General features: G+C 43.6%; 1 protein-coding gene across 1 annotated transcript in view; it reads right to left on the bottom strand.

Moving 5' to 3' along the window:
* LOC142656116 (armadillo repeat-containing protein 5-like) overlaps window positions 1-14,982 on the bottom strand; it is a 31,614-nt gene that overhangs the window by 8,070 nt on the left and 8,562 nt on the right. Inside the window, exons 4-6 of the mRNA XM_075831007.1 lie at window positions 13,942-14,758; window positions 2,470-3,083; window positions 1,067-1,199 (exon numbers count right to left, since the gene is read on the bottom strand). Of these exons, the coding sequence (XP_075687122.1) occupies window positions 1,067-1,199; window positions 2,470-3,083; window positions 13,942-14,758 (1,564 nt within the window). The remainder of the gene's footprint in view (window positions 1-1,066; window positions 1,200-2,469; window positions 3,084-13,941; window positions 14,759-14,982) is intronic.

The following is a 14,982-nucleotide window of genomic DNA, read 5'->3' as shown; positions in this document are numbered from 1 at the left end:
TGAGAAACATCCGAGAACAAACACCCTGCAACCATTGCTGCAAGAACACAAGACGGTGGCGGCAGCGTTATGGTCGGGGGAGGTTTTCATGACCTTCTCTGGGCCACTCATCCACGTGGAAGGCTCTGAAGTGATCTGGGTATGAATACACCGTTGCAGATCACGTCCTCCCCCATACATGCTGATGGTCTTCCCTGGCCCCCTAATTCACCAGACTTCAACCCAATTCAGCATCTGTGGAACCTTGATAGTCTTGTTGGTTCTATGGCTCCTCCCCCACACACCCTCCAGCAAATGTGGGATGTACGGAGACAACCGACCCAGCGTCCTCACTCCTATTTCTTTATAGATTGTAAGCTCTTGTGATCAGTGTCCTCACTCCTCCTCTCCTCATAGATTGTAAGCTCTTGTGATCAGCGTCCTCACTCCTCTTTTCCTCATAGATTGTAAGCTCTTGTGATCAGCGTCCTCACTCCTCTCCTCATAGATTGTAAGCTCTTGTGATCAGGGTCCTCACTCCTCCTCTCCTCATAGATTGTAAGCTCTTGTGATCAGTGTCCTCACTCCTCTCCTCATAGATTGTAAGCTCTTGTGATCAGCGTCCTCACTCCTCTCCTCATAGATTGTAAGCTCTTGTGATCAGGGTCCTCACTCCTCCTCTCCTCATAGATTGTAAGCTCTTGTGATCAGTGTCCTCACTCCTCTCCTCATAGATTGTAAGCTCTTGTGATCAGTGTCCTCACTCCTCTCCTCATAGATTGTAAGCTCTTGTGATCAGCGTCCTCACTGCTCTTGTGTCACTATGTAACGTCTGATATTGTCTGTAAACAATGTTGTGGAATATGTTGGCGAGATATAAAGATTATTATTATTCTCCACCTGAAGCTTCTGCTGTGACGGCTCCAGATATTTCAGGATTCCTGTTTTCGAGTGTATAACTAGTTCTCTACTGGTGCTCTAGTTATGCCCGACTGACATTCAAGTCACCCCTGGAACAAGTGCGCAAACATGTCTGACAAAGTAAATGAGGCGGTTACACACGGGGGAATTAGTTTGATGCGTTTACCTGTAAATAAAGGGCAGGCAGAGAGCGCACTGCTGCCTCTCCCCCGGGGATCCAGATATCAGCAGGTGGGTAATGATCCCAACCCCAAAGGGCGACTCAGCTTGAATACGAAGATTACGGAGGAGCGCGTGACCTGCAAAGAAGGAAAACGTGTCACTAGGAGAAGCTCCTTCACATGGGATCTGGGCTCAGTGGATTTCACGGTTGTATTTCTGGGTCTGTATAATCGTGGGCTATTAATGACCTGCTCAGTCCCAGCATGGAAACGATCAAACACTGGAATAACGGCCGCGCAGAGACACCACCCGCTTATAAAGACCGTCAGTGCATAGACAGACACGTCCACCATGGAAGCTGAAGGGCATGTGGGACCTGGAGCGCACGACGGACTGCCGGAGGCCGCAAACCATCTTTAGTTTTTACATTTTCGTTTCTTCCTCCCCTCATTCCAAAAGCCAGAACTTTCTTTTTTTTTACTTTTCAGTCGACATCAGCTGCATGTCGTAGATTGTGGAGAACCTTTCACCTCCCCATACGGGTGCAGCGGAGTGCTCAGCCAAGTAACACGCCCCGGTGACTGTGCAGGGGGTTATTTATATATCACGCACCAAATAGAACGGCACCGATATCTAAATAACGAAGGGAGGTAGAAAAAAAGTGAAAAGTGCCCCAGGGTTTGTGCAGCCCCCCCCCCCCCATTACATGCTGCCCCGGTATGGGGAGGTGAAAGGTTCTCTTTATTGTACCACATAATGCACTGGAAACTGAAAAATGAAAATTATTTTGTACAATAAAATTGATTGGTTTTTTTAAAATAATTTTTGGAGTTCCCTCGAGGACTTGAAGAAATGATGGTTTGATTGCTGGTAGAATAGACAAATACTTATACATTTCAGGGTAAGTTACTTTAACCGCCTCCTATGAGTGTTCTGCCACGAAGGACAACTATAATGAATGGTCTGTAGCGCGGTACGTGGCGGTCTCCTCCAGCCCCGTAGACATTGGCAGCGCACATGAGCGGAAAGATGGCAGACCCGCGACCGCTTCTATACATGTGTCATTATTGACTGCAGCATCTAAGGGGTTGAACGAGTGGGAACGTAATCTATGATCCTGCTTATTGGTGTGAAGTGCAGGCTGCAGCATGCACGGACACTCGCATCTTACGGATCCGGCTATGCCAGGGAGGCTGCTCCACACTTTCCCTCCCGGCTTCAGCCGTGTATATACAGCGAGTATCAGGAAGTGGTGAACAGCACAGAGCTCGAAATCCCCTGGAAAGAAAGGGAATTAGAGCAGAAGAAATCGACCTGGTCTACACTTCATATTCTCACGCTCCACATACTAAACATAGTTCTGAGAGATTACAAGACGACCTTCCTGCACCAATTTGACATTCTTACCAAGTTCTTTTGCCCTCTCCGGGTGCCGGACCCGATGCTCTTGGTCTCCATCTGGTGACTCATTTAGGAGTAATATGGTTCTAAGGGTGCAGATACTTCCTGTCCTAATAAATGCTTCCAGACAAGAAGGGTCACAGGTCAGACGCTGCAGCAGCCTCGCAGCACGACTTGAAGGCTGTGAGTGACTAGTGACATAAGCCAAAAGACCCTGCAATACTGGACGAGACACCAACCAAGAGCTGGGATCAGACAATTGCGAAAAGCGAGACAGAAGAAGCAGAACTGGAAACTCTGGACCCCAAACTTCAGATGGAGGAGATCTTGGCCCCAATGGCCACTGTGATCCCAGGATTTCTTGCATGGGGTACTGACATGGTGTAGGAGAAAAGGGAGTGGAGCAGCGCTGGCGGCAGGTCAGAGACACTGGCGACCTCTTCTCTAGTCCGGGGAGATTAAGAGTTTTCTCCTGTGAAGAAGTCAAAGTGCTGAGGGCATCAGGAGAGGTTCTGTTACTAGATTCTCCAGCCGGGACATCTCTGTTCTCTCTCTCCAGGAACCAATCTGAGGGAAGTTCATCCAAGCTGCTAATGTAACCCTCAGCCAAGAGCCAATACCTGGAAGAAAGAGACAACACAGGTCAATCTAGAGACTGATGGATCCCACGTGTAGACCAGTAATGATATACAAGACACGTGGAGGAACACACAATATACTGTACAATCTAGAGAGCGATGGATCCCACGTGTAGACCAGTAATGATATAGAAGACACGTGGAGGAACACACAATATACTGTACAATCTAGAGAGCGATGGATCCCACGTGTAGACCAGTAATGATATAGAAGACACGTGGAGGAACACACAATATACTGTACAATCTAGAGAGCGATGGATCCCACGTGTAGACCAGTAATGATACAGAAGACACGAGGAGGAACACACAATATACTGTACAATCTAGAGAGCGATGGATCCCACGTGTAGACCAGTAATGATACAGAAGACACGAGGAGGAACACACAATATACTGTACAATCTAGAGAGCGATGGATCCCACGTGTAGACCAGTAATGATACAGAAGACACGTGGAGGAACACACAATATACTGTACAATCTAGAGAGCGATGGATCCCACGTGTAGACCAGTAATGATACAGAAGACACGTGGAGGAACACACAATATACTGTACAATCTAGAGAGCGATGGACCCCACGTGTAGACCAGTAATGATACAGAAGACACGTGGAGGAACACACAATATACTGTACAATCTAGAGAGCGATGGATCCCACGTGTAGACCAGTAAGGATACAGAAGACACGCGGAGGAACATACAATATACTGTACAATCTAGAGAGCGATGGATCCCACGTGTAGACCAGTAATGATATAGAAGACACGCGGAGGAACACACAATATACTGTACAATCTAGAGAGCGATGGACCCCACGTGTAGACCAGTAATGATACAGAAGACACGTGGAGGAACACACAATATACTGTACAACCTAGAGACTGATGGATCCCACGTGTAGACCAGTAATGATACAGAAGACACGTGGAGGAACACACAATATACTGTACAATCTAGAGAGCGATGGATCCCACGTGTAGACCAGTAATGATACAGAAGACACGTGGAGGAACATACAATATACTGTACAACCTAGAGAGCGATGGATCCCACGTGTAGACCAGTAATGATACAGAAGACACATGGAGGAACACACAATATACTGTACAATCTAGAGAGCGATGGATCCCACGTGTAGACCAGTAATGATATAGAAGACACGGAGGAACACACAATATACTGTACAATCTAGAGAGCGATTGATCCCACGTGTAGACCAGTAATGATATACAAGACACGTGGAGGAACACACAATATACTGTACAATCTAGAGAGCGATGGACCCCACGTGTAGACCAGTAATGATATACAAGACACGCGGAGGAACATACAATATATTGTACAATCTAGAGAGCGATGGATCCCACGTGTAGACCAGTAATGATACAGAAGACACGAGGAGGAACACACAATATACTGTACAATCTAGAGAGCGATGGATCCCACGTGTAGACCAGTAATGATATACAAGACACGTGGAGGAACACACAATATACTGTACAATCTAGAGAGCGATGGATCCCACGTGTAGACCAGTAATGATACAGAAGACACGAGGAGGAACACACAATATACTGTACAATCTAGAGAGCGATGGATCCCACGTGTAGACCAGTAATGATATACAAGACACGTGGAGGAACACACAATATACTGTACAATCTAGAGAGCGATGGATCCCACGTGTAGACCAGTAATGATACAGAAGACACGTGGAGGAACATACAATATATTGTACAATCTAGAGAGCGATGGACCCCACGTGTAGACCAGTAATGATACAGAAGACACGTGGAGGAACATACAATATACTGTACAACCTAGAGAGCGATGGATCCCACGTGTAGACCAGTAATGATATAGAAGACACGTGGAGGAACACACAATATACTGTACAATCTAGAGAGCGATGGATCCCACGTGTAGACCAGTAATGATATAGAAGACACGTGGAGGAACACACAATATACTGTACAATCTAGAGAGCGATGGATCCCACGTGTAGACCAGTAATGATATACAAGACACGTGGAGGAACACACAATATACTGTACAATCTAGAGAGCGATGGATCCCACGTGTAGACCAGTAATGATACAGAAGACACGAGGAGGAACACACAATATACTGTACAATCTAGAGAGCGATGGATCCCACGTGTAGACCAGTAATGATACAGAAGACACGTGGAGGAACACACAATATACTGTACAATCTAGAGAGCGATGGATCCCACGTGTAGACCAGTAATGATACAGAAGACACGTGGAGGAACACACAATATACTGTACAATCTAGAGAGCGATGGATCCCACGTGTAGACCAGTAATGATATAGAAGACACGCGGAGGAACACACAATATACTGTACAATCTAGAGAGCGATGGATCCCACGTGTAGACCAGTAATGATACAGAAGACACGTGGAGGAACACACAATATACTGTACAATCTAGAGAGCGATGGATCCCACGTGTAGACCAGTAATGATACAGAAGACACGAGGAGGAACACACAATATACTGTACAATCTAGAGAGCGATGGATCCCACGTGTAGACCAGTAATGATATAGAAGACACGTGGAGGAACACACAATATACTGTACAATCTAGAGAGCGATGGATCCCACGTGTAGACCAGTAATGATATACAAGACACGTGGAGGAACACACAATATACTGTACAATCTAGAGAGCGATGGATCCCACGTGTAGACCAGTAATGATACAGAAGACACGAGGAGGAACACACAATATACTGTACAATCTAGAGAGCGATGGATCCCACGTGTAGACCAGTAATGATACAGAAGACACGTGGAGGAACACACAATATACTGTACAATCTAGAGAGCGATGGATCCCACGTGTAGACCAGTAATGATACAGAAGACACGTGGAGGAACACACAATATACTGTACAATCTAGAGAGCGATGGATCCCACGTGTAGACCAGTAATGATATAGAAGACACGCGGAGGAACACACAATATACTGTACAATCTAGAGAGCGATGGATCCCACGTGTAGACCAGTAATGATATAGAAGACACGCGGAGGAACACACAATATACTGTACAATCTAGAGAGCGATGGATCCCACGTGTAGACCAGTAATGATACAGAAGACACGTGGAGGAACACACAATATACTGTACAATCTAGAGAGCGATGGATCCCACGTGTAGACCAGTAATGATACAGAAGACACGAGGAGGAACACACAATATACTGTACAATCTAGAGAGCGATGGATCCCACGTGTAGACCAGTAATGATATAGAAGACACGTGGAGGAACACACAATATACTGTACAATCTAGAGAGCGATGGATCCCACGTGTAGACCAGTAATGATATAGAAGACACGTGGAGGAACATACAATATACTGTACAATCTAGAGAGCGATGGATCCCACGTGTAGACCAGTAATGATATAGAAGACACGTGGAGGAACATACAATATACTGTACAATCTATGGTTTCGTGTTCATAGAAGAGTTTTTTTTTTTTGGAGGGGGGGAGGGGTGGGGTGTTTTTTATTATAGTGCACACAAGCCAGGGACTGATCCCAACATAGACCCTAATGGTCCCGTACAGCTGCTTCCCTCGTTCTCTGGCCTCAGACGAGATGGGAGAATATTGTAATAATGAAGAGTCGTGGCCCAGGAGCACTACACCCATCATCTCCAGCTAGTACTTGTATGTAATCTACCACCGCTGTATCCTGGCCGTATGTGACATCACGAGGGCTAAACCACAGGCCCATTACAGATCAGCAGCCACGTTTATGATCGGACGCCTTCCACAGGTGAATTCCGCACATACAAGCTTTTCGCGGCCTTCCTATTACTGCAGCCATTTTATTATTGATCCTTCTTATATAATCCTCACCTTCTGAAGCCAACATTGCGTTACAGGAGACCACGTAGTACATACAAGATACAGTCGGTTGGAGACCGGCATCTACAGGGTTAAGTAACGCTATTAACCAATTATTATACGACAAGTCATACTGTTAGATAATCCAAGGAGCAGTAAAAGGGGGATTACGCTTTTAGCAAATAAATGGTTACTCTTTCTAGATCTCTGCTTGCTGTCTCTCAATTGAAAACGTTATTGTTCACTTACAAATGGGAAAAATAATGTGCCCTGATCATGTGACGGACACGCCGGTGCAGGACTGATTGTGGTTACAGGACAGGATTACATAGTTAAGGTTGAAAGAAGACCCAGGTCCAACCAGTCCAACCCATAATCCTACCGTGTTACTCCAGAGGAAGGTAAAACCCCCATGAGGTGGATGACTATTGCTTCATTAGGGGGAAAAAATTCTCCCCAACACCAAATCAGCCAATCAGAATAAACCCCTGAATCAACATCCCATCTCCAGAATCTAGTACTCATAACCTGTAATATTAATCAAGAAAGGCATCAACGCCCCTCCAGAACTTGTTCAAAGAATCAACCATCACAACATCCTGTGGCAGCGAGTTCCATAGTGTGACCGCTCTTACAGTAGAGGCTCCATAGTGTGACTGCTCTTACAGTAGAGGTTCCATAGTGTGACTGATCTTACAGTAGAGGTTCCATAGTGTGACTGCTCTTACAGTAGAGGTTCCATAGTGTGACTGATCTTACAGTAGAGGTTCTATAGTGTGACTGATCTTACAGTAGAGGTTCCATAGTGTGACTGATCTTACAGTAGAGGTTCCATAGTGTGACCGCTCTTACAGTAGAGGTTCCATAGTGTGACTGATCTTACAGTAGAGGCTCCATAGTGTGACTGCTCTTACAGTAGAGGTTCCATAGTGTGACTGCTCTTACAGTAGAGGCTCCATAGTGTGACTGCTCTTACAGTAGAGGCTCCATAGTGTGACCACTCTTACAGTAGAGGCTCCATAGTGTGACTGCTCTTACAGTAGAGGCTCCAGTGTGACTGCTCTTACAGTAGAGGCTCCATAGTGTGACTGCTCTTACAGTAGAGGTTCCATAGTGTGACCGATCTTACAGTAGAGGTTCCATAGTGTGACTGATCTTACAGTAGAGGTTCCATAGTGTGACCGATCTTACAGTAGAGGTTCCATAGTGTGACTGATCTTACAGTAGAGGCTCCATAGTGTGGCCGCTCTTACAGTAGAGGGTCCATAGTGTGACCGATCTTACAGTAGAGGTTCCATAGTGTGACTGATCTTACAGTAGAGGCTCCATAGTGTGACTGCTCTTACAGTAGAGGTTCCATAGTGTGACCGATCTTACAGTAGAGGTTCCATAGTGTGACTGATCTTATAGTAGAGAATCCCAATCTGTGACGATGGTAAAACATTTTTTGCTCTAGATGTAGGGGGTCGCCCCCTTGTCCAGGCCTAGGTGTAATAACATTAGGGGGTCGCCCTGTGTCCGGTCTGGTTATATATTTGGACATTGTAATTACGTCGCCCCTGAGCCGTCTTTTCTCTAAACTGAATAGCCCCGGGTTTAATCACCTTTCTTGGTCCTGCAATCTGCCCATTCCCTGATTTGCCTTGGTCGCCCTTTATTGCACCCATTCTAGTTCAGCCATATTTTTCAATCCACAGCCTGTCAAGTCAAAGGGTAAAATCTGCGCCTAAATCCACAAAAATCTGCATACAAGGAATGAGGATTTGCTTTAAAATCTGTGACGGAAATTATGTACAGGATGTGGACGGAGCCCAACAAGCCATGAACGTGCGCGTCCATCAGACGACCAGGACAGCTTTTTATCACTGGATGTAAACAACAAGGCTGGATTCACACATCGCATATTAATGAGGCAGGATTCACTCATCGCATATTAATGAGGCAGGAGTCACACATCACATATTAATAAGGCAGGATTCACTCATCACATATTAATAAGGCTGGATTCACACATCGCATATTAATAAGGCTGGATTCACACATCACATATTAATAAGGCAGGATTCACACATCGCATATTAATAAGGCTGGATTCACACATCACATATTAATAAGGCAGGATTCACACATCACATATTAATAAGGCAGGATTCACACATCGCATATTAATAAGGCAGGATTCACACATCACATATTAATAAGGCAGGATTCACACATTACATATTAATAAGGCAGGATTCACACATTACATATTAATAAGGCAGGATTCACACATCACATATTAATAAGGCAGGATTCACACATTACATATTAATAAGGCAGGATTCACACATTACATATTAATAAGGCAGGAGTCACACATCACATATTAATAAGGCAGGATTCACACATTACATATTAATAAGGCAGGATTCACACATCACATATTAATAAGGCAGGATTCACACATCGCATATTAATAAGGCAGGATTCACACATCACATATTAATAAGGCAGGAGTCACACATCGCATATTAGTAAGGCAGGATTCACACATCACATATTAATAAGGCAGGAGTCACACATCACATATTAATAAGGCAGGAGTCACACATCACATATTAGTAAGGCAGGATTCACACATCACATATTAATAAGGCTGGATTCACACATCACATATTAATAAGGCAGGAGTCACACATCACATATTAATAAGGCAGGAGTCACACATTACATATTAATAAGGCAGGATTCACACATCACATATTAATAAGGCTGGATTCACACATCACATATTAATAAGGCTGGATTCACACATCACATATTAATAAGGCAGGAGTCACACATCGCATATTAATAAGGCAGGATTCACACATCACATATTAATAAGGCAGGATTCACACATCACATATTAATAAGGCAGGATTCACACATCACATATTAATAAGGCAGGATTCACAAATCACATATTAGTAAGGCAGGATTCACACATCGCATATTAATAAGGCTGGATTCACACATCACATATTAATAAGGCAGGATTCACACATTACATATTAATAAGGCAGGATTCACACATCACATATTAATAAGGCAGGATTCACACATTACATATTAATAAGGCAGGATTCACACATTACATATTAATAAGGCAGGATTCACAAATCACATATTAGTAAGGCAGGATTCACACATCACATATTAATAAGGCAGGATTCACAAATCACATATTAGTAAGGCAGGATTCACAAATCACATATTAGTAAGGCAGGATTCACACATCGCATATTAATGAGGCTGGATTCACACATCACATATTAATAAGGCAGGAGTCACACATCACATATTAATAAGGCTGGATTCACACATCACATATTAATAAGGCAGGATTCACACATCACATATTAATAAGGCAGGATTCACAAATCACATATTAGTAAGGCAGGATTCACACATCACATATTAATAAGGCAGGATTCACACATCACATATTAATAAGGCAGGATTCACACATCACATATTAATAAGGCAGGATTCACACATCACATATTAATAAGGCAGGATTCACACATCACATATTAATAAGGCAGGATTCACAAATCACATATTAGTAAGGCAGGATTCACACATCACATATTAATAAGGCAGGATTCACACATCGCATATTAATAAGGTAGGATTCACACATCGCATATTAATAAGGCAGGATTCACACATCACATATTAATAAGGCAGGAGTCACACATCACATATTAGTAAGGCAGGAGTCACACATCACATATTAATAAGGCAGGATTCACACATCACATATTAATAAGGCTGGATTCACACATCACATATTAATAAGGCTGGATTCACACATCGCATATTAATAAGGCTGGATTCACACATCACATATTAATAAGGCAGGATTCACACATCACATATTAATAAGGCAGGAGTCACACATCACATATTAATAAGGCTGGATTCACACATCACACATCAATAAGGCAGGATTCACACATCGCATATTAATAAGGCAGGAGTCACACATCACATATTAATAAGGCAGGAGTCACACATCACATATTAATAAGGCAGGATTCACACATCGCATATTAATAAGGCAGGAGTCACACATCACATATTAATAAGGCAGGAGTCACACATCACATATTAATAAGGCAGGATTCACACATCACATATTAATAAGGCAGGAGTCACACATCACATATTAATAAGGCAGGAGTCACACATCACATATTAATAAGGCTGGAGTCACACATCACATATTAATAAGGCTGGAGTCACACATCACATATTAATAAGGCAGGATTCACACATCACATATTAATAAGGCAGGATTCACACATCACATATTAATAAGGCAGGAGTCACACATCACATATTAATAAGGCAGGAGTCACACATCACATATTAATAAGGCAGGATTCACACATCGCATATTAATAAGGCTGGAGTCACACATCACATATTAATAAGGCAGGATTCACACATCGCATATTAATAAGGCAGGATTCACACATCGCATATTAATAAGGCAGGAGTCACACATCACATATTAATAAGGCTGGATTCACACATCACATATTAATAAGGCAGGATTCACACATCACACATTAATAAGGCAGGATTCACACATCGCATATTAATAAGGCAGGAGTCACACATCACATATTAATAAGGCAGGATTCACACATCACATATTAATAAGGCAGGAGTCACACATCACATATTAATAAGGCTGGATTCACACATCACATATTAATAAGGCAGGATTCACACATTACATATTAATAAGGCAGGAGTCACACATCACATATTAATAAGGCAGGATTCACACATCGCATATTAATAAGGCAGGATTCACAAATCACATATTAGTAAGGCAGGAGTCACACATCACATATTAATAAGGCAGGAGTCACACATCACATATTAATAAGGCAGGATTCACACATCACATATTAATAAGGCAGGATTCACACATCACATATTAATAAGGCAGGATTCACACATCGCATATTAATAAGGCAGGATTCACACATCACATATTAATGAGGCAGGATTCACACATCGCATATTAATAAGGCAGGATTCACACATCGCATATTAATAAGGCAGGATTCACACATCGCATATTAATAAGGCAGGATTCACACATCACATATTAATAAGGCAGGATTCACACATCGCATATTAATAAGGCAGGAGTCACACATCACATAATAATAAGGCAGGAGTCACACATCACATATTAATAAGGCAGGATTCACACATCGCATATTAATAAGGCAGGAGTCACACATCACATAATAATAAGGCAGGAGTCACACATCACATATTAATAAGGCAGGATTCACACATCGCATATTAATAAGGCAGGATTCACACATCGCATATTAATAAGGCAGGAGTCACACATCACATATTAATAAGGCAGGAGTCACACATCACATATTAATAAGGCAGGAGTCACACATCACATAATAATAAGGCAGGAGTCACACATCACATATTAATAAGGCAGGATTCACACATCACATATTAATAAGGCAGGATTCACACATCACATATTAATAAGGCAGGATTCACACATCACATATTAATAAGGCAGGATTCACACATCGCATATTAATAAGGCAGGATTCACACATCACATATTAATGAGGCAGGATTCACACATCGCATATTAATAAGGCAGGATTCACACATCACATATTAATAAGGCAGGATTCACACATCGCATATTAATAAGGCAGGATTCACACATCACATATTAATAAGGCAGGAGTCACACATCGCATATTAATAAGGCAGGAGTCACACATCACATATTAATAAGGCAGGATTCACACATCACATATTAATAAGGCAGGATTCACACATCACATATTAATAAGGCAGGAGTCACACATCACATATTAATAAGGCTGGATTCACACATCACATATTAATAAGGCAGGAGTCACACATCACATATTAATAAGGCAGGATTCACACATCACATATTAATAAGGCAGGAGTCACACATCACACATCAATAAGGCAGGAGTCACACATCACATATTAATAAGGCTGGATTCACACATCACATATTAATAAGGCAGGAGTCACACATCGCATATTAATAAGGCAGGATTCACACATCACATATTAATAAGGCAGGAGTCACACATCACATATTAATAAGGCAGGATTCACACATCACATATTAATAAGGCAGGAGTCACACATCACACATCAATAAGGCTGGATTCACACATCACATATTAATAAGGCTGGATTCACACATCACATATTAATAAGGCAGGATTCACACATCGCATATTAATAAGGCAGGATTCACACATCACATATTAATAAGGCAGGAGTCACACATCACACATCAATAAGGCAGGATTCACACATCGCATATTAATAAGGCTGGATTCACACATCACACATCAATAAGGCTGGATTCACACATCACACATCAATAAGGCAGGATTCACACATCACATATTTGTTGCAAATTTTTTAACCAAAGTCAGAAGTGGTTTCAAAAGGAATGGGAAAGATAAAAAGCAAGAAATGATCCTTCTCCTTCCTACTGGATCCACCTCTGGCTCAAAAATCTGCAACAAATACGCGATGTGTGAATCCAGCCGAAGGCCAATCCTCACGCAGATCTGACGTACAGAAAACTGGAAATCTGCGATCAAGGTGCAGATTTCTGACAAGGATTTCCCTTGAATTGCACATAGAATTGTTCTACCTGAAGTAAGAAGAGGGCGATCACACCCGCACAGGCTGCGTTACTATGAGTCCCCACACAAAGCAGCAGTCACCTCCTCTGAGGGATCACCTACCCCACCTCTAGTGTATACAGGTCATATAAGACATCAGAGTATATACAGCAGTCACCTCCTCTTCCCACCTCTAGTGTATACAGGTCATATAAGACAGAGTATATACACCGCCCTTACCTCAGACTCTCCTCCGAGGTTCCTCCTTGATCTCTCTTCTTTTTGGGCTCTGTCGGGAAATCAAAAGAAGCAGATCCACGATCCTCCTCTGCAGCAGCTGCCTCCCGTACGCAGTGTGAATCCCCCCGCTCTTCTGCGGCACACACCACTTCCTCTAATCTTTTTGCTAATAGAGGTGCGAGGCCCCCGGAGCCGAGCATGGCGAGGGCAGTAGTGTCATGGCAGTAGTGCAGAAATGCGGCGGTAATCTTTTGGTGAACAGACCGGTAGTGAGGGTTGCGCAGCAGATCCAGAAGCAGTTCCAGTCCCCCCAATTCCCGGACTCTGCGACGATTCAGGGCTTCGCGGCAGCACAGACAGAGCGATCTGACCAGGGGAAGGCACCGTGTAGGAGCCTCCAGCAACGCTGTGACTTCTGCTATAAGGAGCTGGATGGTGCCGGCATTGCCGAGTAGGGGCCGCAGAGCTCCCTGATTACAGAGATTGGAGAGCGTTGCCAGCGCAGCCTGCCGCACACTGGTTTTCACGTCCTCTGCACTTGTGAGTGTTACCAGGGTGGGGACCGCAAGGCTCAGCTGCTCCGCACAGTCCAGAGAACAGCCGCGACTCAGCTCACACACGGCTCGCACCGCAGCGCACACTAAATCCGGGTCTGGAGAGCTGAGCATCTGGACACAAGGAGCAAGACCGCCCTGGTCACAGACAGAGATTCTGTGTGCCGGAGAGTCCCCCAGGATACGGAGCGCTCGCAGACAGCTCTGCAGGCAGCCGCCATCTTGTGAACTTTGCAAAATTTGCACCAAAGTAGAAACTGCACCTAAAGACAGACAAATACGAAGTGTCAACAAGACGAAGCACAACCAGGAGACCTCTCAAAAAAAAGCCAGAAAGAAAATACAGTCAGTCAGAGAAAAGAAGAAACTTGTCCGGCCCCGCGGCGGCCTCGTCATATTCTGGAAGGTTTTGGAGTCTATTCTGAGGACACATTTATTGGAGGACAAGACATGTGGACCTTCATCTTTACTCCTTGTCCTCCTGGCC

Source organism: Rhinoderma darwinii, chromosome 6 (assembly GCF_050947455.1).
Source record: "Rhinoderma darwinii isolate aRhiDar2 chromosome 6, aRhiDar2.hap1, whole genome shotgun sequence".
NCBI lineage: Eukaryota > Metazoa > Chordata > Amphibia > Anura > Rhinodermatidae > Rhinoderma > Rhinoderma darwinii.
The sequence above is the reverse complement of the archived record's forward strand: the minus strand, read 5'-3'. Positions and strand labels throughout refer to the sequence as shown.